The 24,077-nt window shown below is 37.8% G+C and overlaps 6 protein-coding genes across 8 annotated transcripts; 3 read left to right on the top strand and 3 right to left on the bottom strand.

The window, feature by feature from the left end:
* Positions 1–312: 312 nt before the first annotated feature.
* Positions 313–4,603, bottom strand: LOC125207212 (tRNA nucleotidyltransferase cca2). The gene is made up of 15 exons (XM_048106457.1): positions 4,286–4,603; positions 3,909–4,039; positions 3,495–3,612; positions 3,363–3,415; positions 3,205–3,254; positions 2,846–2,944; positions 2,655–2,764; positions 2,443–2,570; positions 2,077–2,143; positions 1,846–1,929; positions 1,695–1,757; positions 1,470–1,614; positions 1,148–1,315; positions 958–1,055; positions 313–644 (listed from the first exon to the last, which is right to left on the bottom strand). The coding sequence occupies exons 1-15, from the start codon at positions 4,601–4,603 to the stop codon at positions 540–542; spliced, it is 1,737 nt and encodes a 578-aa protein (XP_047962414.1). The 3' UTR covers positions 313–539.
* Positions 4,604–4,704: 101 nt separating this feature from the next.
* On the top strand, positions 4,705–6,408 carry LOC125207216. Its single transcript, XM_048106463.1, has 3 exons — positions 4,705–4,840; positions 5,318–5,427; positions 6,030–6,408. The coding sequence occupies exons 2-3, from the start codon at positions 5,334–5,336 to the stop codon at positions 6,239–6,241; spliced, it is 306 nt and encodes a 101-aa protein (XP_047962420.1). The 5' UTR covers positions 4,705–4,840; positions 5,318–5,333; the 3' UTR covers positions 6,242–6,408.
* A 435-nt stretch (positions 6,409–6,843) lies between these two features.
* LOC125206043 (protein disulfide isomerase-like 5-2) lies at positions 6,844–10,145 on the top strand. Its single transcript, XM_048105319.1, has 5 exons — positions 6,844–7,120; positions 7,993–8,096; positions 8,234–8,604; positions 9,034–9,335; positions 9,574–10,145. Exons 1-5 carry the CDS (start codon positions 6,893–6,895, stop codon positions 9,886–9,888), a joined length of 1,320 nt encoding a protein of 439 aa, XP_047961276.1. The 5' UTR covers positions 6,844–6,892; the 3' UTR covers positions 9,889–10,145.
* Positions 10,146–10,457: 312 nt separating this feature from the next.
* Positions 10,458–13,285, bottom strand: LOC125206042 (receptor homology region, transmembrane domain- and RING domain-containing protein 2-like). Of its 2 annotated transcripts, none has more exons than XM_048105317.1 (4): positions 12,906–13,285; positions 12,092–12,322; positions 11,378–11,782; positions 10,458–11,291 (listed from the first exon to the last, which is right to left on the bottom strand). In XM_048105317.1, exons 1-4 carry the CDS (start codon positions 13,036–13,038, stop codon positions 10,687–10,689), a joined length of 1,374 nt encoding a protein of 457 aa, XP_047961274.1. In that variant the 5' UTR covers positions 13,039–13,285; the 3' UTR covers positions 10,458–10,686. The 2 variants fall into 2 exon arrangements, with proteins under 2 accessions (XP_047961274.1, XP_047961275.1); XM_048105318.1 differs by having other exon boundaries at positions 13,018–13,285.
* Positions 13,286–15,163: 1,878 nt separating this feature from the next.
* Positions 15,164–20,567, bottom strand: LOC125206041. Its single transcript, XM_048105315.1, has 13 exons — positions 20,156–20,567; positions 19,423–19,500; positions 18,557–18,714; positions 18,026–18,101; positions 17,822–17,886; positions 17,171–17,426; positions 16,874–16,972; positions 16,679–16,785; positions 16,541–16,594; positions 16,362–16,445; positions 15,929–16,092; positions 15,565–15,713; positions 15,164–15,416 (listed from the first exon to the last, which is right to left on the bottom strand). Exons 1-12 carry the CDS (start codon positions 20,448–20,450, stop codon positions 15,566–15,568), a joined length of 1,584 nt encoding a protein of 527 aa, XP_047961272.1. The 5' UTR covers positions 20,451–20,567; the 3' UTR covers positions 15,164–15,416; position 15,565.
* Positions 20,568–21,584: 1,017 nt separating this feature from the next.
* LOC125203793 (probable carboxylesterase 2) lies at positions 21,585–23,779 on the top strand. Of its 2 annotated transcripts, none has more exons than XM_048102244.1 (2): positions 21,585–22,143; positions 23,237–23,779. In XM_048102244.1, exons 1-2 carry the CDS (start codon positions 21,624–21,626, stop codon positions 23,659–23,661), a joined length of 945 nt encoding a protein of 314 aa, XP_047958201.1. In that variant the 5' UTR covers positions 21,585–21,623; the 3' UTR covers positions 23,662–23,779. The 2 variants fall into 2 exon arrangements, with proteins under 2 accessions (XP_047958201.1, XP_047958200.1); XM_048102243.1 differs by having other exon boundaries at positions 21,586–22,149.
* Positions 23,780–24,077: the final 298 nt, after the last annotated feature.

The raw sequence follows: 24,077 nt of genomic DNA, 5'->3' as shown, positions 1-24,077 counted from the left end.
AAATTTGAGTGTTCCATTTGGAATGAAGTAATAAAAATAGGTACTTGGACTTTTATTTAACCTTTTTTATGAGGTTGCTTGGAAGGACATTACATGTTCGATGATATGTCTTAATGTGAAAATGATAGCATATGAAAAATGAAATCACACTTATTATAAAATCATATTATCTCGATAACTATTTCATGGCAACAATATCTCTTTCTCTCTTACTCAATGTAAAGAAAAGGAGAGAAGAAATCTGCAGTATGCCATTTTTACAAAAATATGATGAGAAAAACTTGCATCAATATCACAATTTCTCAGATCATCTCCACATAATACTCAATTTCCAATTTCAATCAAGAATGGAAATAAAATGTCACTTCCAAAATTCCTCTGTTTCATAGGTTCTAATCTAGATTTGTAATATTGATAATTTTATCTAAAACAGTTAGTTACTGTCTTCTTCAGCCAACCTTCTATACATAAACTCTAATACCATCTGCTCCATTTAAAAAAAAACGCATGCTTTCAACGGACGGAAATAGCATAACGAGTTACTCTGTTCTTGCACGCTTTGATTGGGCTTCCTTCATCCAATCCACACATTCTTCTGTGGATCCGGAGGGATGTGCGAGCTGCCACTGTAGCAATTTTTGTTGCTGACGAGAAGGGAACGTGAAAAAAAGTCATTAGCTTGCATAATAAGCCACGAGGAATCGGATCAAATAAAAACCAAATTTAAACTAAACTAGGAAACATTTTCAGTCCTTAGATTGTGAAAGATCATCTTCAATAATGAGTTCACCACTTCGCTGAATGAATTCGTGGTCTTGGGTTCAATATCTCATAGGGGACGAAAACTCCATTTTCTTGAGTTCTATCATTTTCCGTAGTGAAATTCATCATGTTTCACAGTTTGTAGTTTATACTGACTTAACAAATCAAAAAACAGAGGTGCAAAGGCGTTTTTACCCATTCTTTAATGATAGGCCCTCCCGATTTTATCTGCAATATATCCATGATTCGTTTACCATCCACTAGTGGCTTCAGCTCCCAAACTTTGTCGAGTCCTGCATCGAAAGATGCAAAAATTTCAGAATAATTTGAAGGGACGAAACTTTATCTACGAATGGATAAAATAGTTTAGAAGAAAAGAATTTACCCATGTCAAGAATTGCATTCTCTACCCTGCTATATAGTGCCCTTCTATCGTTCAATTCTGCATCCTTGTTTGAAGAATTTTCACTCAAACCGATATCTTGGGGGTGTAAGAGCAACGAAAGCACCAGAGAAGGCCGCCAAAATTCCTTGATCTCGCGAAGTAGCAACCCTATTATGCATCATAAATTTGAACGTGTGATTGAAATCCCAATCCACATAATTAGATGTTTATCCCTCCGTTTGGATTATTTCTAACACATGCACCATGGATACATCTAGAGAATGACAAAATCGGGGCTTGAAAATGAGAGAGATCATCTCACCGGTCAATATCCTGCGTTTTGATGGGAGTGGAACGTCGATAGTAACACTTTTCTTGTCTACTTCAAGAGCTTGTAAATTCTCATCAGATATGATCAACGGGATCAAGGACAAGAAATTTTCTGCTGCGAGATGCATGCTCAAAACCTGCACCGAGACAATTGCTATTCATGTAATGTTAAAAATCTTTAAATGATTCAAAATAATTAGAGAAAATAACACCATACCGTTTCCGCATCACTAGCCTTCAGCTTGAGCGAACTGCGAAAAATGTAGCTAACAACAGGAATCTGTTTAAAAGATGGAAAAATTATTAGAAATACAGCACCCAACCCAATTAATAAACGAGTTATACACACACGAGTTAACTTATTTTACCTTCTTCCCTTTCTTTTCCTCGTAAACAGCCTTTCTCAATGGAAGAAGCAATGCAGCATACAAGCACAGCCGCAAATGGTTGTCCTAAAACATTTTTAAAAAAAGAAAACAAATACACAAGGGAAAAATGATTAATTATTTGACTATCATCCCTCACTTCTTAGAACCTTAGCAGTTCCAACAAATTTTAACAATAATGTAAATTCATCTTCTTATAAATTGAATACTCACATCAATCGAAGAGGGCCCTATTAATTGCAAAAGCCTCCACGCTGAATCCATGTAAGCAACACAAAGCCTAGTCATGTAACATAAACCAATAAATACAAATCCAAGGGATAATAAATCATAAATGAATAATATGTACGATGTCCTGCCAAAAAATTAATAATTTTATAATTTAATTACGATGTAATCAATCATAATTGACACTTATTTGACAAAAGTTGGAATTCTTAAAATTATCCTTGATACAAAATTCAACCAAACAAAACTGAAATTAAAAAAAAAATTAATATATGAAAAAATGAAAGTGGTATAGGAATGTGTGTGACACAAAAAGTGGAGCACTTAGAAGGCTTTGATTAAGGAGATTACCTCTCACATCCTTCTGGGATCGGAGGCTCCGCTTTAAGCGGAAGACTAAATACAGCCCAAAACAGCTGCAGCTCGGAAATATGGAGCATCGCCTTCAGAGGTTCGTTGCCAGACATCATGAGATCAATCTGTGTAATGCGTGAAGAGAGACAATAATGGAGCTTTAGTTCTGGACTTCTAATAAGCAATAAAAGATGCGTGTTAAAGTATACCTCATGGCCAACTCGCTCTCTGCTAATTTTGCCAGCAATGGCAGCTATGACATCATCGTCTGCAGCAGCTTTTTTCAGTTCTTCATCGAGCAAGAATCCAAACCGTGCACCTAAAATCAGGGAAAATCCTAACGTATTAAGTGCTGATTATGTAAGAAAGAGGAGATGAGCAGAAGTTTTCTTTGGCCTACCAAACCGTATAGCTCGGAGAACTCGTAGGGGATCATCTAAAAACGTTTGCTTTGGAGGCAACGGGGTTACTATCTTCCCAGATTTCAAGTGTTCGATGCCTACAAATGGTTAATGAAAGAAACACTTAATCGACGAGACATCAGTGATAGCAGTCATACTAGCAATATCAGGTTCGAAGAATATACTCGTACACCCCAATATAACTTTTGGGCACACATATTAAGAAAATAGTGTTTTGCATGTAAAATAATGGTACACTAGATTTAAGTAACTTTTTTTGTGTGTAACAAAGTTTCCTTTTTAGAATGAGCCATTTTTAGTGGGACGGCGAAAGGGCAAACATAACTTGTAGTGTTACCTTTCTCCGTAAAATCTTCAACCGAACTTGTATTGATGTTGTAGAACAAGCTGTTACATACCAAGTCGGGAAACCAAGAAATCAAGAGGGAAACAGTATACAGATATCATACGAATACACATGAGATGCAATCGAAATGGGAGTGTTTGGACAAGTACCTATTGATCGTTAAATCCCTCCGATAAGCATCCTCTTTAGCAGTGCCAAACCTCTGTAGAAACAATACGATTTATTTACAAATTTCATCTTAGATACTACACTAAACACCTCCCTACAGATAAAGCACGTACCATTGTTGGGATACGGCTATTCCCACTGTAGTCTTCAGCTCTCAAGTTGACAAGGTCGATCCATACATCAAAAAGACGCATCCTTGCTGTTTCCAAATGTTTTGACTGATCAGGATTGCTGCCATTATCGTGGAAATACAACATTAGGTTAACTTGCTCAAAACCAAACTTTTTCATGTGGGGGTTTCGATGTGAAAGAAAAGGAAAAAGGTTTCGAGCCATATGATTGCGTATTCCAAGGATCATATGAACAAATGAGTTCTAAATTAATTATCCAATCAAATTAAATGGCAGATTAGCCTATATTATTTCTATCTATCATGTTAGTCAATGCAGACACTCCATTTATACATAAAATCGAAATTAAGCGGATGTGTGAAGAACTTAGCCAGATAACAAAGCAGAGAAACTCACCATTGAATCACACCAATTCCATGAATCTCTACGCCTTCAGACGACAAGTACTCGTTCACTTTTTCACAAAACTCACGCCCCAGCATATCATCCAATGCAATATCAATATCATAGCAATCTTTCCCCAAGAGCTACAGCATCACAAAAAAAAAACTCATTGAAGCATAATATCAAACATAAAGCGAGCAAAAAAAACCAAAAGTCGCCTTTTCACATTCTTAATGGAAATTATCAGAATCAGAATTGCAGCTGCAATTTCTTTATCACTGACGATCAATCCGCTCATAGGCTAACTAACAAGTAATCACACAAAAATAGGTATGCAGGGAAACAAAAATTAGGAAAAGAAATAAGTGAAATCGAGTGATTGATAGAACCTTATCGCGAACCCAGCCGCCGGCGACGCGGAGCTGGGTTTGTAGTTTGAAGTGGCGGAGGACCTGCAGGAGACGGTCGAATATCTCCCTCTCCTTCGGCGTCAGATCAATTCGGTCCTTCACGTGAACGGACGGCGGCGATGTGCACATTGTTGCTGCTCCCGCGCGGAATTGACTAAAGCGCAGCTGCTGGAGCTGTGGATTAGGGCGCCGGAGCAGGGAGTGGGCGGAGAGAGGCGGGAATTTGAAGCGGTTTAAAGAGAGAGAGAAAAGGGCTGCGGAAGAGGAATTGAGAAAACGAGGGTTTAGCAGTTTCATTGCTTTCGACTAAATATTTAGTCTTTTTATTCTTCTTCACTCAAATAAACACTCTCTTCTCTCTCTCTCAAAAAGGAAAATCTTCATAAATTGATTTATCTCGGATTCGGAATCACAGCTCCAATTTTAAAATTAGATCAAATTAACACCCGGTTAATTTTTGGGATCGATTGAGGTTGAAGAAAAGCGATAAGCAGATTCCAAGGAAGTGCTCAAATTGATTGGATCGAATTGCAGGTGATATCACTATCTCTTTTTCTTGATCATCGTGATTGAATACCCTTAGTGATAGTTGAATCATCTGTTGAATTAGTTAAATTGATGAGGGAAATAATTGAGGCTTTGTTATGCTGTTTTGTTTTGAAGATCATTGTGTTGCGCCCACATGTTTGTGTATTTTCCTCTGTGAGGAGGAAATTGGCTGATTTTGTAATCTTCTTTGGATCTCTCCTTCTGTATTTGACAAACTGCAAAATGCTGAGATTGTGAAGCAAATTAAGCATATACTGTGGAACACCAGATTTGGATTTGCTACTTGAAAATTTGTCAAATTTCTATATAGTTTGTTTGTGCAAATTGTTGTTCAATAGTCTCTACCATCAAACTGAATTATTAGTAAAACTAGCATATCGAACTCAAATTTATAAGCTTTCTGGATCCGCCCAACGTTGTGTGTCGCATATATAACAAAATTGCACTATCATTTTGTCTTAGGTTTGAAGAGGCTATAATGGGAGTAGTGAACAAGTTTGTGATTGCATCCATGTGCATGTTTGCAGCTCCTCTCGCGATTCTATATGGATTCAAACACAATTTCTTACCCGGTAAGGCTCCCTTACTTGCTACTTGTATCATTGTTACATGCTGCAGTTGTTAATTGTTATAGGCCTTAAGTTGTGAATATAATGATATTGGTTACTGGTTAGCGTTTATCTTCTATAGATTCATATTCCTGAAGTTCCAGTTTTACCATGGTTGTAAATTGATGACAACTTGATTTCAAGTTGTAGAAGGAAATAGCATTTGTGCATTCTATATAATTAGGAGTTCGGGCTGCATTGTGCAACTACATTCCTTGCATTAAACGTTTGAACTTTCGTCATATCTTTGAATCTCTAAAGAGAAAGATTGTATGAGACTGTCTCATGGGATCAAGATTAGATTACTTTCTCTGAATTAGGTCACCTAATTGTTCAATTTCATCGTATGTGGTGGATAATCTTATCGTATTATCTTTTATCTACCTAAGCTATACCTTCGAATCCCATCTCGTGTCAAGACATCCCATGCGTGCATCCAAACTACCGTATTGAAAAATGCCTCATATCTCCTTGCAAAATCTGCAGGAGCGAATTTACAAGTAGATGTGTGTTCATTATCACTTTCATGGTTGTTACTGATGCAATCATTTGCACTGTGCACACAGGTTCTACTGAGCTCCCCTCGGAGTCTGTGACTCTGTGGAGTGGAATCCTCGCCGTCTTCTCCGTCAACGTGGTCATAGCATTCTACATCTACATGGCCCTGAAAGAGCCCTCAAGCAAACCCGAGCCAGATCTTAAGTTCGTTGCAGAGGCGGAGGCCAGCATAAAGCAATCGCAACCAAGCGAAGCATCAGATCGTTCCAAACACGAGTAGCCCGTCTTGATCGGGGTTGGCCGCATAGTTTCTAGAAGCTTCCATGTCAATCTTGTTGCTCAGTTTGTAGGTCTTAATTATTGTGAATTTTAGGGTGTTAATTAGATTCACAAAACAAGTTACGGAGTATAAATTTTCAAAAATACTACTCCCTTCGACCCACAAAAGTATGAATTCTTTCTATTTTAGTCCGTTTCACAAGAATATGCATTTTTCAATTTTGGAATGTGACTCATTCTCCAATAAAAATACTTTAAGTACTTTTTCTCTTAGTGCTGAACCCAAAATCATATTCTTTGTGGGAAAAAAAAAAACCAATAACTAAGTACTACGGAGAGTGGACAAGACTTAGATGGACACGGCAGATAAAGTTATATCTTCGTCTTGATAGTTTTATACTACTATAAAATTGAAATGTTATAATATACTACTATAAAATTGAAATGTTATGCGTTCGGTATTGGTAATTAGTTATTATTATAATGCAACCTTCATAAATTAAATATAATTGAAATTATAAATAAGAAATTTAAAAAAATTGGAAAAATAGATAGTGTAAGAGCTTGACTTTGCTTCAGTAGTATTTGTAGTGAAAAAAACCCCTTAAAAAAACCAAAGCTAATCACCATTTCCAAATCATCAAACTCTTGAATGGCTTCTCCTCTAACGATCTACTCTTCTCTCCAACTACTCTCTCTTTTCTCCATAGCTCTACTCTCTCCGTCTATCGGCGGCGCATCGGCAAATCAGTTCAAGTTGGACGGCAAAGTATTGGAGCTCACCGACTCCAATTTCGATGCCGCAATTTCGAATTTCGATTACGTTTTCGTCGATTTCTACGCTCCTTGGTGCGGCCACTGCAAGCGTCTCGCGCCTGAGGTTCTCACTGATTCAATTTTGCTCACTTTTTGCTACTGATTTTTCATGGATCGTATGTGATTTGTTTTATGGTTTCAAATTTTTTGAAAAATAATGACTAGTTTGAGCTGCGAGTATCGATTTTGTGACTGTAGCTCACGGTTATGAACACTAAGACTGGAGTTGATGGAGTAGGGCAAGTTTATTTGCTTGGGGAGAGTGTGATTTTTTGCCTTATTGTATGAATTAAATTTCAATAGCATGGGAAAAAATGTTGCTGAAGCATAAATTTGCATCTTTTTCCCTTTTTAGGAAGTTACAGATAGTTTTCAGATTTAATGATGTGTGTGTTTTTCTTGCATATTCTGGTTTCATTTGGTGTAATGTAAGGATGCATTCAGATTTGTTGCATTCAGCTGATTTTGCTTTCATCCTTGCTTGGTGGTGCATTATGGCTCTTGGAAATTACTCCTATTAAATAGGAATTGGGGAGGATTAGGATCCAAATTTTAAGCTGAAGTATGTGGATTGAGTTGAGGAATAATGAATCTTTTACTGATGGATCTGGAGAGCTGTAGATTAGACACCGGGATAGCAGTGTTTTCCTATGAGTAGAACTTATTGATGTTATTGGCGGTACTAGAGATTTTTTTTAAAAGAAATTATGAATCTTGTTCATATCAGATAGAAGTTTTATAGGACCTTGAATAGTTCTTTTTTCACTTGGGACATCGTCGAGTTGGAGCAAGAAGGCTTTGCAGATTAGAGGGAGTTTCAGAGTAAATATTGGTCGATTCCTACCGTAGCGCTGGCCTCATTCACCATTTATTTAGGACTAATCCTCTATACTCGATATAGTAATTGGACTGACAAATTTGAATGCTGCGTTGCAGTTAGATAAAGCGGCCCCTGTTCTAGCTGGATTGAAGCCTCCCGTGGTTGTAGCAAAGGTAGATGCTGACAAGTACAGAAAGCTTGGATCCAAGCATGACGTTGAGTATGTTGTCTCATTCTCCTGGAATAGTAGTGTTTTGGGCAGTTTAAACATGCTTCTGTTGTTTCCTGTCGATGAGGTGTATATAATACGCATGGTTAGTAAATAGTAACCACTAACCTTTCTTGTTATTGATGCAGTGGATACCCGACTCTAAAGGTTTTCATACATGGAGTTCCTTCCGAATATTTTGGACCACGGAAAGCAGATTTACTTGTTCAACATTTGAAAAAAATTGTTGCTCCTGATGTTGCTTCTCTTAATTCCGACTCTGCCATTAGAGACTTTATTAAGGAAGCAGGCACAAATTTTCCTATATTTGTAGGCTTTGGCTTGAATGAGTCTTCAATATCAGAAATAGCTATCAAGTATAAGAAGAAAGCATGGTTTTCTGTGGCCAAAGACTTCTCAGAGGATATCATGTCCTTGTACGATTTTGATAAGGAGCCTGCTTTGGTTGCGATTCATCCCGCCTACAATGAGCAGAGCAAATTCTATGGACCATTTGAAGGTTAGCTTGTTACTGATTGTCAATCATCTTGTTTACAGTATCTTGTTGTTAACTTGAACGCACACATCGCACATCCACAGAGATGTGTGCACGTGTTTATAGTTTCAAAAGTAGCTAGTGAAGCAGAGCTTACCATCCATGATTATCTAACAGTTCTGTGTTCAGTTGTTTGTCAATCAGCTCAACTATAGTCAGAATCTGTTTTACATGAAGATTTATCAATGCTGATATTCATTTACTTTATTTTGATCTCAATCAAATCTGATTGTGTTAACAGTAACCCAAAGATATTGGGTGTTCGACAAGATATTAGCCTATATATTTATATTTCTGAAAGGAGCTTTCCATCAATCCGAACTGTTAAAATGGTGAACCACTTCTCATTTTCCGTCTTACATATGTTTTCTATTTTATTGCCCTGAACTGCAGATGTTGAAGATTACGTAAAACAAAGTATGATCCCTTTGATATTACCAATAAACCAAGATTCATTGAAGTCGCTCAGAGACGATGATAGGAAAGTTGTTTTAACAATCTTGGAGGATGAAGTAGACGACAAGTCCAAGGAAGTAATAAAAGTTTTAAAGGCTGCTGCTTCTGCTAATCGTGATCTTGTCTTCGGTTACGTTGGGCTGAAGCAGTGGGGGGATTTTGTTGAATCGTTTGAAGTTTACAAGAAAACCCCACTCCCTAAGATGGTCATCTGGGATGGCGACGAGGAGTACTATACTGTAAGTGATGGTTTTACTTTCTCAAAAACTTTTCGACTACTGTTATTGCTCATGTTTAATCTAAAGGTGTCCAATTACATTTACGAGTTAGGATCTTTGTGTAGTATACTAGTATTATTAAGTTCCATTGTTCGATCATCTAGGTAATCCCCTTGCTGACTCCTTATTTTCTCTCTACTTTTATTACTCGTTTATTTCAAATGATGTTCTCCAACGGTGCATCTTTCGTGTTGAACAGGTTGTTGGTTCAGAAAGCTTGGATGACACCAATTTGGGCAACCAAGTCTCGAAATTTCTTGAAGGGTATAGAGAAGGAAGCGTCATACAAAAGAGCATCAACGGTCCATCCTTGGCGGGATTCATAAAATCACAGATTGGAGTCAGACTTTTCCTCATGATATTATTTGTGATTTTGGTAGTGGTGTTGATCTTGATGATGGCCAAAGAAGAACCTCTTACCGTTGGCACCCGAGACCACGCCACTGACGAAAGAAGCTCTGCCTCCCAGCCAGAAACCAGAGAACCACGCCGGGATGCTGTCAAGGAAGATTGATTTCTTGCTCCACTGACTGCAGATTCTACGGAAAACTCATCTCGAATTCGTATTTGACAATGGATAAAAGGTTAGAAGATCTTCGAAACTTATGTACTAGTTTGGGGAAGATGATGTATTCTCAGATTTGAGCAGATTTGTCACGTTTGTCTCAATTGTTGTTTCGCAAAGTAAACTAAGTTAGATGATACACCTATTTATTTTTTGTATAGAATGGTTATGGTGTACTGCAATGAGGGGTCTTTGCTTATCTTACACTTCATATGCTTGATTTTCTGAGCTCGTTATTTCAAATCTCTGAGTTTCGTTCTAGTTTTCGATGTACTACATATCACGTACACAATATATCACGTCTGCGTTCTAGTTTTCGATGTACTTCATATTACGTACACAATATATCACGTCTGCACGTTACATAAAATACGAGATTGAAACACCAGATGGTTCAGTTGAAAGTGAGTTTCTTCGTGATTTGATTTTCTAAGCTCGTTGCGTCAAGTCTCGACTATCGAAGCTCGATCTTTCAAATTTTGATTTCTGTACGTACGAACGTGAAATAAAATACGAGATTGAATATGAAACCAGTTGAACTTACTCTCAAAGTGGAAATAAAACCAACAAACCCGAATATACAAGCCAAGAGCAAAACCCACAAATTAAAAAAAAAAATCGAAATAATTGAAAAAAGGCACAGGCTTTTACAAAATGAAGCACCAAAAACCTTAGCAGGTAAAGATCTTCGACTTAAATAGTTTATCAGTAAAATTTCAAACTTGTGTGGCAAATTTACAAGCTTCACTAACAATCCGGCAGTGACTGCGCCGAGGCGAACGGCGAGAAGCTCGTGGCTGACTCGCTATAGCGCAAAAGGTTAGCTTGACGGCTCGAAGACCCCTCGTGGAAGCTCGCGGTCGACTCGCTATAATGCAGCAGGTTAACTTGACGGCTCGAGGAGCCGACGCCGGGGCTCGGGATGTAAGGGGACATGTATCTTGAGTTGAGAGATGACAAGGAGGGGTAACCTAACGAGTGGGGTGAGACTAAATAAGCTCCGAGAGATCGCTGCGACGACATGTTCCGGAGGTCGGCTGAGCTCCGGCTAGCGTTCAGGTGAGGGGATTGGTTATGGGAGACGAGCGAATGCGGGTTGTAAGGGGTCGAGGAAACGGACTGGGGACGAGAAGAAGGTGGACCTATTTGGATGGCCGATGATGACGCTAGCGACGACCTAAAAGACGACAAGAGCGAGGAGGTGGTGGCGTAGGAACCTGAGGCGGACGAGAGCAATGGCGTGGATTCGTTCGCTGGTGGTTCGCCGTTGATGGTCCTGGCGTCGCGCTTGCATACCGGGCAGAACGTTCTCCACGACGTCAGCCACGCATCGACGCACATCGTGTGGAACTCTGCGATAAGGACACGAAATTCATCAACGAGAGTGCAATTTATACATTAGAATGATTGCTATAAGCCGAAAGAGGGGAACGCTTACTATGTCGACACGGAAGTATCCGTAGCTTCTCGCCCATGGTGTAGTCTTCGAGACATATGGCGCACGTTGCGGAAGTGCAGTTGTCCTCGAGAACGGCCGTGAACACTAGGGATGGCATGGCTTTCACCAGGCGGCTGCTCATCCCGTGGAATTCTCGTACATTAGGAGCTTGAGGCCGTTCTCTTCTAATCCGATGCCTTCGGACGAAGAAGCAGGTGGCCAACACAGCGGACATGGCGAGCAACGAGATGAAGGAGATAGCCATTATAGCCCACACTGAGTCTTCAAAGCTCGGAACTATCCACACCTCCATATCGGTAGCATTGGCATGCTTCTTTAGCGTCTCACCAGTGGCTTTGCTAACGAACACAGCATGAATCTTTATACCCACAGAATTTCCAGACACTGTTTTCATACATCGAAAACTAATGCTCTTTAGCACATAATCAAATCGAGAGACCATTGCCATTTCGAAGCTAAAAATTGCAAATGTGGAGGGACCAAACGAGGCAATACAAATGATCGAGTAATTGAATTAAACGATTACATTATCAAACAAGCTCTAAATTGTTTGATCCATCAAAATACAACTTGTATTAAGGGATGCAGAAATGCTTATATGATCGTTATAGCATTATGCTCGGCCCTAAAGGTAAAACTTTGAGAGCGAACATATTCAGTATACGAAGCTGAGGCAGAGAAAAGAAGACATACTTGCCGTCAAATCACCAACTTTGTTATCATACACAATGGCCGCACTAAACCCTGCAGCCTGCGCTCTTCTGACTTTCTCGTCAAAGCTACACCCTCCTCGGACTATTAACACAAACGGAGACGTGGTGTTACTCACTGCTGTAACGACTTTATTAGTCAGTGGCGAGCAGGCATCCAAAGGCTTGGCCATATACACTATCCCACATATCCCAGGTTCTTTAACAGACGGAGCTGAAATCAGCACAAACTACATCAGTGAGAGACCATCGATAGATATCAACGAAAAAAATGCTAGATTTTTCCAAGCAATTGAGTTTCACAGAATAAACTAGAGGGGGCTTAAGCCCCCACTATTTCCTTTTCTATAGTATTGTCTTTTCGAAATCTCAAACTCGAAATTCAGAAAATTTAGTCCCGAGTTGAGTTTTTTTCTGCGCCTGCCCCGTCTATAAACAGTCTCAATCACAGCTTTACACAAACAAGATAACAACCAATAACCATTGATAATTAGCTAACAAATTAGATTTCAAACACTAAATTGACTCAATCAACTCTACTAACAAATCCATAGCACCAGTTATAGATTCATAAACCTCTGTTTGATGTTTATATTAAAAAAAAGATCAGATTTTTCCACCTAAAAATACTTCAAAACAGGGTCTCAATCACTGCAGAAGCTAAACACCATTCAAGCACTTCATCAAACAGTAAACAAACATAACCCTATTCAAGAATCAATTCCAAAAAGGAAACACAAATTCAATCAAACACAAATCACACAGCCCCAGAAATAAATAAATAAATAAAAGCTCACCAAAACTAGCTCCAATGTCTTCAAACGAGAGAGTAACATTGTTGCCTATCAAAACCACATTGCCATGAGCCACAAAAGGGCCCATTAAACAAAAAAAGCAGCAGATTAATACCCAGAAATCAGACATCTTCATCCAACCGTAAAAATCCAAACTTGATCCGATATCACACAAAACACTCTTCTTGTTTTCTTGCTCAATAAATCTAAAAAAGCGGTTTCAAACTATGGTGAAATCAAGACATCAGCTTCCATGCTGCAGTGGGATTTTGGGATTAATCGAGTTATAATTGAGGTCAAATTTATTTGAGAGAGAGAGATTTGTATCAATCAAAAGTCGATTTGCTATTTTTGGGGGGATTTGTCTCTATTTTGTGGGTGTGCTGTAATAATAATGAATATCTTCTCACAAAATATTAGAAAAAGAGAAAATTAGTTTATCAGGTTATGTTATTTTGTGGTTTTTGTAAGTTGGCCCTCCAAAAAGCAAGTAATTATTATACTCAAATGCATAGTTTGTAGGTTATTTATATGTAATGGTGTTATGAATCAAATATTAAAATATGTTTGTAAATTATTGTAATATTAGTTATTTTGATTTTGCAACCAATCAAGATTTTAATATTGATATAATTTGTTCATTTACTTAGGTGACATCAATCAAAATAACGGCATTGGATAGCGAAATAACACTGTATTATACTAAATGAAATAACTTAATTTGTTGAAAATTAGGATTTATACTAGAATTATATGCAAAATCAAAATTGGACTAAAGTTTTATAACGATTCATGCTTTATCTTGTAGTCCTGATAACTCGAATTTTCAATCTATTGGATCCTCTACTTTCTCAAAAACATTTTGAAATGGGGATATAACATAAATATTCTCTATATATATTTTTGTATAATCTCGAATTATATAACCGACGATTTTTAGTATGTAAGTTGAAGCAATATTCTTAATTTGGAAGCAGATATTCTGCCCAACATTTTGTCAACTATAACGTTTACAAAATTTAAATAAAAAAAAACAGAGTATAATCTAGATAATATCAATGCCTAATAAAACAGAAATAATTCACGTAGTTATAATAATAATAATAATTAATAATAATAATTTTCACCTAGTACACTATTCCTACCGTGATGATGACATGTTACAAGTTACAACATTTGAAGATATTTTGAATTAACAACTAAACAAAAATATAGAGCAAGTTAATTGGATTGATTGAGATATCATACATTATCATCATCCATGAACTCCAAAAGGTAGTAGATTAATCTAATCAATCGAAACAACATGACAATAATTAAATAAGCAATTTTCAAATATTAATAGGACAAGGTGTTCCAAGTGGGGGTGGGTTGGCACAAGATATTCATCGAATTCCAAAAAATTAATTGGGCAAATGGTATTGTCAAAATTCAATGAATTAAAAACTCACAATACAATTAACAATTGTAAGTTGTGCGCTGCTTCTTCTGTAATGAGTGAAACAAGATAGCAACTTCAAACCGTGGGCCCGTCAAGTGTTTAAATTTGGTGTGATCTTGAATTTTTTTGTCCAACAAATGATTTGAGTATGTTTATTCAATAAAGTAATTAGCATTGATGTAACAATCTCGTGTGGACCAATTTCAACCTAATATGTTACTAGTAACTGGAAATGGATTGCAATCTGTATCATTATAACTTAAGTTTTTGAACAAATTCTCAGTCTTTTTTCATTTTGATATTAAGAGAAGAGGGAGGACGGCGGCGGCGTGGTGGAGGAAGAGGAGGCAGCGGCAAGAAGAAAGGTGATGGGCCATGGGGAAGAGGAGGGCACATTCGGGGTTTGACCTATCCAACTGACGGTCGATGAAGGTTGGGGAACTCCATTTTAATTCAGTCATTGATAACGACCACCTTATTCACTATATCTATAAGTTCAATTTTCTGAATTAACCATTTGTGGAATAAGCCCAAAAACACATCTAACGATTTATTTTTATCGGATCTTTGTGAATTTTCATGGCTTTGTCACTGTCTATCAATTGTCCTCTTTAGAATTCTTAAATTATTACTAATAATTCTTTATTATTATATTTATTATATGAAATACTTAAAATTTATACATTGTGATAGATGGTGGTAAGAAAATAAGAGAATCTTGGATCAAGTGTAAAAAAAGGAGATCTGAACCAAGAAAACTTATTACAAAAGCAAGGAATATTTTAAGTATATACTGGAAAGAAAATGCAGCATAACAACAGAAAAAAAATCTAAAATAATATAGTTGCAGAAGGAGACAATGTATAACATTCTGTCGTTTTCAGGTGTGTGAAATTACTACATATATCTAAAAGGGGGCAGCTCAAGAACTCATTTACTCAGGGAGTGAGAAAGCAGAAACATTGGATCAAACATTATATTTTGAGGTCCTTTATGATCTTTTGAAGAACACAAGCGCAGAAGAAAAAACTCAACTATTTCCGATGTTTGAGCGCGGAACAAAAGCATCCCACCTGCAAAATTGTTCGAACGCAGCATTGAGTAAATATTTCAAATAAGGAATACGTGATGCTTATCTAAAATACTCATTTAGCTCAATTTTCACTGATACGAGAGTGTGTGTGTGTGTGTGTGCGCAAGCAATGATCTCCTCTCGTTTACCTCATGTCCGAACCCACAAGGGGTCCAAAGTGACCGTCCTATCGTTTCTGTTTTGCGCTGGTGCTGTTCGTGAGGGAGGTACGTGTACAGTAATTGGAAGAATCCACTCACATTTATCCCTCCCCTCTATCATAAGAGGATGCTCGTACCTAACCATGAATGATGCAAAATTGACCGAGACACCATAAAGTGTGATTAGAAACTTGTCATCAAATGTCAAGGTCGAAGTGAAGACAAATGTTGATTCGTGTCAAACTTAATAATAGGATATGTAAAGTGGTGAAAATAGCAATCCAAGATGATGTTTTCGTTCAACCTGGATATTTCTAGGTCTGATCAACTCTCATCGGTGAAAGAATTGTACCTTGTCAAGTCCACATTCTTAGGATTTGTAAGAAATTCAAATCGCAGAGCCCATTGCACAGAGACATAGCGGGTGGTAAAAGTCATGGGCCCGTCCATTGGAACGGAAAAGAGAAAGCTTGTCTGGACCAAATCAGCCACAACCTCATGGTGATCGCTAAAAACCTGCAGCATAAAAGGTAGAGACAGCGGCTGTCAGTTGTTGCTATTAAACAAGAAACAGTTGTTGCTATTAAACAAGAAATCGTGATTCTTATTTTCATAATCACTGTACTATTGTTTATTATTACTACACCGTGTGTGTCAGATATAATGCCTTTCTGTCGCCACATTTAGAAAATACTGCACTAGAATATTATAAAAAATTTGGGTAGTAATGTAAGATCTCGAAAGAGAACAATGTTATGCAATCAATTAGTAAAATAAGTATGCACCTTGGTTATTGTGGGAGTATGCCTTCGAGAATGATGTACATAATTCCGACTGATAGTTTCTGTCATCTCCAGGGATACTGAGAGCTAAAAGCAGCATAGAAATTCCCAGTCAACTTCATAATCGATAAATATTAACTAAAGGCTGTTTACACTCTATATTACTGAAAATGTACGAATACCTCAAGGCATTTTCTAGCCCCTTCCTCGTGAAAGAAAGTAAGGGTTCCACCGATCTGCACATTACAGAGGGAGACAGTGATGACTAAAGAATGAAGAATGACAATTTGGAGAAGGAAAACAATTCTCTCATGCTTTACCATATCACAGAAGTAGTAAGTTGACTCAGAGTTCTTAGGTGAAAATCTCAGCAGTACTTGATCATCCAGTCTGATATTATACGACCTCCCTCTAACAAAACCTTCTGCTGCAGAAAATGTTAGCAGAAAAATTAGTCTTAAATAATCAAAGTCTTACTCACATATAAGGAAATAGGAATGCTGAGAACAAAATACATGTTCCAGAGGCAGATGGCACGGTTGAGTCATCTTCTGCAGAAAAAGCTTTAAGATGCCTTGGTGGTTGACTGGGATATAAAGTGGTTGGAGACCTGTCTGGCAACAGTATCCAAATTAATCACACCTAAAAGTGAAAACAACACATATAGCTGCCTAGTACTGGGAACTTTCACACAGGTAACAGTTCAGAATTTGTTATAGGTGGCTAAAGTATCAGGTTAAGTATATCCATCAAAATCATTAACATGCACAGTAGTAAGCAATAAAAATACAAATGAGAGAGAGAGCATTTACCAGAAGCTGGATCATTTGAGACCTCAGCTACAGACAGCCTAGGAGGTCCTGCATTTGAGGCTATGCTAGCACGTCCCTCAGCATAGAGAGAACCTCGATTTGAAGACCTCCCAGAAAATGACTGCAGTGATAATGAACTTCCAAAAGTTCTGCTTAAATCTTCCTTCATAGGGTTATAGGAAGAGACGGATAAGACTTCATCCCTTGAACTTTCATATCCCTCTTCAACTCCATCAGAAGACTCGGCCGCTTTAACCTATAAAGAAAGAAGAAAACAATCCATAATCATTACTCCCTCCGTCCCCAATTAAGAGTCACACTTTTCCATTTCGGTCCGTCCCCAATTAAGAGTCACACTTCATTTTTACCATAAATAGTAAGTAGGTCCCACATTCCACTAACACAATTCACTCACATTTTATTATAAAACCAATATAAAAAAATGGATCTCACATTCCACTAACTTTTTCAACCAACTTTTCTTTACATTTCTTAAAACCCGTGCCCGGTCAAAGTGTGACTCCTAATCGGGGACGGAGGGAGTATATCGGAGCTGAAGTTAACAATTGCCTAGTTCTCTGAGGATTACGGAGAACAGATTTAAACAGTTAAGTCATGGAACATATGTGGAAGAGAGGGAGTAGTTTTTACCCACTCATCACCACCAAGTTCTTTCCAGTATACGTCCAAGAGAGCTGGCATTACAGGAACTATTCCTGAAAAAGTTAAACAACGTAAGACAAAACTATTTCATCAAAGGAAAGAGAAATACTATCTGAAGCCAAATGGTATGAGTCGAAGAAAATTTATTTAGTTCAATTACGCACTTAGAATAGGAAATGAGAGAAACCTTACCATCAGTGTGACCTTCGTCACCGACCATGCCATTGGATTTCTGAGTAACCCATATTTGAAGGGGTAGACGTTCCTCCTGAAATTCAAGAAGGTATCAAAACATGACCAAAGTAGTTGCAACAAGAAATGGAAGATATCAGTTAGAAGGAAACAGCATGAAGCAAGACAGAATGGTATTACCATGAGCCCAATGTCAACAAATTAAACCAAGTTTGGTTAATGGAGAAAATGATAAGTACAAAATACATGAACCATAAGACCTTTACACCATTTAAAAGAAGACACGCATTTTGGTTTCTTAATGTGCAGTCTGAGTAAGGGTGAACAAATCAGTTAGTGAGTTAGATGTAGCATACAGGATAAAACAATAAAGGAGGGTCCAATTAACAACATATGTCAAAAAGGACTCATGGCTATATTATGTAAGAACTAACAGCATAAACATCCACCAGAAAATTTGCAGTAAATGCCATTACAATAGAATCAACTAGTGCAGTAGCAAGCATAAATGGTGTGAAATAAGAAACTAACCAGTTCAGGAACTTCTTGTCTTGACTCTACTCGAGAGGTTCCATTTTCAAAAACCAGATATTGACCAGTCAATGAAGCCTTAATGTAGTACAAATAACGTATTGTTGCACCTCTGTATGATGGAGGTATAAGGCTTGGTAGAAGGGTCCGTACCACATCTACGAGTAAAAAAACAAACATTAGCAGCTCTGACAAAGCAAGGCAAGCTATAACTAAGAACTACAATCAGATATGATACCAACAGGAACATAGTACATGATTACACCACAAGCCTTGCAATAAATTTAAAGCATGCATTTAGCTGCTCTGACAAAGTATTGAAAATTAATGTAGATGAAAGTAATTTCTAGATATAATCTTGTAATTGATTTGACAGAAAAATTGTTAAACCAAGGTCAAGCCACAAACAGTAAACCATTGACTAAGTGGTGTTGATGGGTAGTTTTGCACAAACGTGTATATCATGAAGCATAATATCTTGATTTGACAATTGGCATCACCAATGGCTTCGTTAACCGGTTGTCTAATAACCGGAGAAGCACCAAATACATAATTTAACAAGGCCACTGATGTTGCCTAATATGGACAATAGATGATGAGTTTTTTATGTTTATTACAAAACACAGCTAGCATACATGTATTACTGGAAGTCTGAAAGAGTGAAACAATGATATGACTGACAAGTGGCAACAATATCATATAAGTTAACAATACACTGAGAAGCATACATCAATACAAGTGGAGCAGTGTGGAAGCAAATCAAATCCAGTTTACGAATTCTAAATGTGTTGAAGCTCAATTTCTGTGATTCTATCAATGCAAATAAGTAATATACAACATGAACTATCAATTTTAATCAGACTTACAAGTTCTGGTTGCCCCGCTGGATATGATTTGATTTGAAACTATAGTTGGGCTTGAGCTATCCATGAATACATACTCACCTGATGAGAAAAGGATAACAAAGAATTTACATATAAAAGAGAATAAGGCATTGGAAGTGGTCTTCCCCTCTCTCTCCTCTTCTTCTTTGGATTTTTCCGTTTCATTCATGTAAAATTCATTTAGTCTCATCTAATTTTAGAAAGAAGAAATGCAACATTGAGCATTACATATCAAGTTCGGCATGTAACTGAATTAGGCATTCGAGTAAACGTTCTACTTGATGAACAGAATCATATGCAGCTTGTATCCTGATTAAAGCCCCATAACTACGTCCTTTTTTATCCTTTCTCAATGATCACATTTATACTCTTCTCTCCATTCCTCACATTTCTAACTTACTTGCATTTCCCTCATATCTTCTTTGGATTTTCCCCTTTTATTAATGCAAAATCATTCAGCCTCATCTCATTTTAGAAAGAAGAAATGCAACACTCAGCATCATAGCAAGTTCCACGTGTAACTGAATCAGGCATTGAGTAAACATTTCACAAAACAGAATCACTACAATTTTATACTCTTCTCTTCATTCGTCACAATCCTAACTCGCATTTCTCTCTACCAATCCTAATTCTTACGCATCATCGCACCTACATTTCAAAGCTGAAAAAAATCACACACAGATAAATTGAATTTAAAAAAAATGAAAATAATCACCTCGGCGCTGCCTAGAATCAGGAGTAGGCTTCGGAGTGGTGAACCACTGCGTATCCAATTTTTCGATCCCTTTGATTTCAAAGTAGAGCTTCTCGATCAAAAGCGACCAGGAGCTGCTGACATTTGTAATCTCGATATTGACGGTGATCAAATCGCCGGGTCTGTAGACTTCCTTGTCCGCTTCCAACTTCAACTGCGGCGCCTTCACATTCGCGTCGGCGCTGAGGGCGGAGTAGGCGGTGGAATTGAGGCCGAAGAATGAGAATCTACGAGCAGGTTTAGCAGGTGGCGGCATCTCTGGAAGAAATTCGATTTCAGTTCATCAATCTACCGAAGATCGATGGACTTGAGTGCGTGTTTGGAATTGGGAGAGAAAGAGAGAGATCAGATCTCATATTTTTCCAAAGCTTCACAAATAATTATATTCCCTTTTTTATTAGTCTATGGGTTTTAGACTATTAGTTTGGTTAAACATATCAAATTTTTTGATAGGTGTAGTAAATATTACGGTTAAAATAAGTAGTACTCCTACTATAATTTCATTTCATTTCAATTTTACCTTTAATAATATTTGAAATTGTTTTCATCCAGACCAATTTAATTACCCAATTGATCTCAAATATTAAAAAAAATTTATATTCACTTTAAGTATTATTAGGAGAACCTAGATTCATTTTTTGCATTATATATAGTGGATAAAAATAGTTTTAATTTATTTGAGCCTTTGAAGTCAACTAGATACTATTCCATCCGTCCACGAATAAGTGTCTCATTTCTTTTCGGTACGATTTTTAATAGTAAATGTTAAAAAAAGATGAATGGAAAAAAATTAGTGGAATAGAGGTACTTATATATATTAGTTTTAAATGATATATGAATATAATAAATTAGTAGAATGTGAAGATCTCTTTATCATTTCTATTTTATAGTAATTTTGAACCGGGAATTCTATTCTCAAACGGACCAAAATGAAAAAATGAATTCCTATTTGCGGACAGAAGGAGTATAAAATTGAGCAATAAGTAAAATTTTGAAAACATTATTAGAGTAAGTTTGATACTAGACTCTCTCTAGTTTATTGGTGAAACCTATAAGTCTATAACCACGATCATGGCTACGGTTTGGTTAAACTGTCAACTAGCATTCCAAAAATCTAAAGCTCACAACTACCGACTTTTGCATCTCACAAAACAAGGGGAAAAAGTTCAATATTTAAAAAATCACTCTCTCCGACCCAAAATAAGCCGGAGTAATTTATATTCAATGTACTTTTAACAAAAAATGATTTTCATTATATCGCAAAATTTCTTCTCTCCATCACCTAACTATTTGAATATCATTTTCTTCAATCTAATAAAGAGTCTTGATTAACTTATTAATTTCTTTCTCCTAGTAGGAGTATTTTTGATTGAGGGACCATCCAATTATATTTAAACATCATTCTTGGCCATTCCCTTTTCTCTCAAAAATGGAAGCCACAAAATCCAAGATAGTAGTCCACGACGTCCCACCCTACCTCCGCGTCTACCACGACGGCACCGTGGAGCGCCTCCTCGGCACCGCCTTCGCCCCCGCTTCCCTCGACCCCTCCACCGCCGTCTCCTCCAAAGACATCCTCCTCCACCCCGAAACCAACCTCTCCGCCCGCCTCTACCTCCCCCCCACAACCCCCGCCTCCAAACTCCCCCTCGTCCTCTACTTCCACGGCGGCGCCTTCTGCATCTCCTCCTCCGCCGACCCCTTGTACCACTCCATGCTCAACTCCCTCGCCCGCCGCGCCCGCGCGTTGATAGTCTCCGTCGACTACCGCCTCGCCCCCGAGCACCCCCTCCCCGCCGCCTACGACGACTCCTGGTCCGCCCTCCTCTCCCTCTCCTCCTCCTCCCCCGACCCGTGGATCGCCCAGCACGCCGATTTCGATCGAGTGTTTTTGGCCGGGGATAGCGCCGGCGCCAACATCGCCCACCACCTCGCGATCAGGGCCGGTGGTACGGGTATCTTTTCCACCTCATCTAATTTTCTCCCAAATATATTATTTTTATTACTTCATCATCCTTTGAAAATAGAAATTTTATATTTTAGTATAGAGGTGAGACTCATTCTCTACCGTCAATACTTCAATCACTTTACTTTATCAATTATGTACTACGTTCGTTCCTGAAAAATTTGTCACTTATTTCCATTTTCGTCCATCCTTAAATATTTGTCACATTTCACTTTATTCATACTTCCCTCGTTCCATAGTAATAGAGTCATTTTGCTATTTTGGTACGTTCCATAATAATAGAATCGTTTTCCTTTTTAGTAAGAGTCAACACATTTTTCCACACATACTTTACTCTCTCTTATTTTATTCTCTCTTCATCTTTCTACCTTTTTTATTTTTCACTTTACTCTCTCTTTACTTAATTCACTTAACATAATTTTTTTTAATCTTCGTGTCAAAAAGAAACGTCTTCATTACTATGAAACAGGAGTATTTGGTAGTAAACCTCACATTACACTGTCAATATAAAACTATAAAACTAATATATAAAAATGGGATCACATGTCACTAATTTTTTCAACTCATTTTCTATTACATTTCTTAAAATTTGTGTTGAGTCAAATGATGACAAATTATTAAAAATGAAGGGAGTATTAAAACTCACGTCATTTTAAAAATTTCTATTCTTAAATGATGGATGGAATAGTTATTTTAATAGTTGTTATACTATAGGATTATTGGATTAGGTTGGTTGGAATTTGAATTTTTTTTTATATATATTATATTATAGGAGTATTTGATTAGGTTGTTCAAATTTGATTTTTTTATATGATATGTGTCTAGAGCTATGATTAGTTGTTAACTAGCTTAATTTGTTAATTTTTGCTAACTTGTGAACGCTGTATATTAGAAATGTCAGCACGATGGCAATAGTATGTCTAACACAAATTCAGTTAACATAATTAGATTTGTACTGACATATTTAATGTCATCGTGTTGACAATTTTTATAAATAAAGTTGAAAAGCTAGCAAATTAAGCTAGTTAGCAGCGTGACAGAATCCTACGTATTAATTCCCGATCAATATTTATCAGCGGGTCGGGAGCTGGGCTTCGGGATCAGCGGGGCGCTGATGGTGCATCCGTACTTCTGGGGGGAGGAGGCGATCGGGGCGGAGAGGGAGAATCCGGTGTTCAAGGCGGTGGTGGACGGGTGGTGGAGGTTCGTGTGCCAGTCCGACAAAGGGTGTGACGACCCGTTGATCAACCCGTTCGTGGACGGGGCGCCCGGGATGGAGGGGTCAGGCTGCGGGAGGGTGCTAGTGTTCGTGGCGGGGAACGATATTTTGCGGGAGAGAGGGAGGCTTTATTACAAGGTGCTGTGTGAGAGCAAATGGGAGGGGAAGGCAGAGCTGTTTGAGACCGAAGGAGAGGATCATGTGTTTCACATCATCGACCCCACGTCTCAAAATTCGAGAGATTTGTTGCAGAAATGTGCGGATTTCATCAACCAAGAATGACTTTTGACTTTTGTGTTTTTGCTCTTTGTTGTAATGTGAGAGATTGATACAAGTGTGATGGGGTTGACTAAAGCAAAGTGGTTTTAATGATGATATAAGGAAGAAAAAATTGAATATATTCATTGGTTTTATAATAATGTTTTACTGTTAAAAGAAGGTGTTGAGTACAAACCATTCCATACGGGAGTTCAATTTGAGGCCTTTTAGGGATGATCTAAAAATAAATTTGTGCGGGTTTGACCCAAAGCGGACAATATCAAACGTCTGTTGCAGTCGACAATCCGAACAAATGGTATCAGAGCCATGATTGAATGGGGCCCAAGATAACTCAAGTTTGAGTCGGGTCTGTAATGTCTCGATGTGTTAACTGCGTTTGTATGTTCCCGATGTGATCTAGTTTGAGGGGGAGGTTTGTT

Source organism: Salvia hispanica, chromosome 2 (genome assembly GCF_023119035.1).
Source record: "Salvia hispanica cultivar TCC Black 2014 chromosome 2, UniMelb_Shisp_WGS_1.0, whole genome shotgun sequence".
Taxonomy (NCBI): domain Eukaryota; kingdom Viridiplantae; phylum Streptophyta; class Magnoliopsida; order Lamiales; family Lamiaceae; genus Salvia; species Salvia hispanica.
Note: the sequence above shows the minus strand (reverse complement) of the source record. Positions and strands in the feature narration are given on the sequence as shown.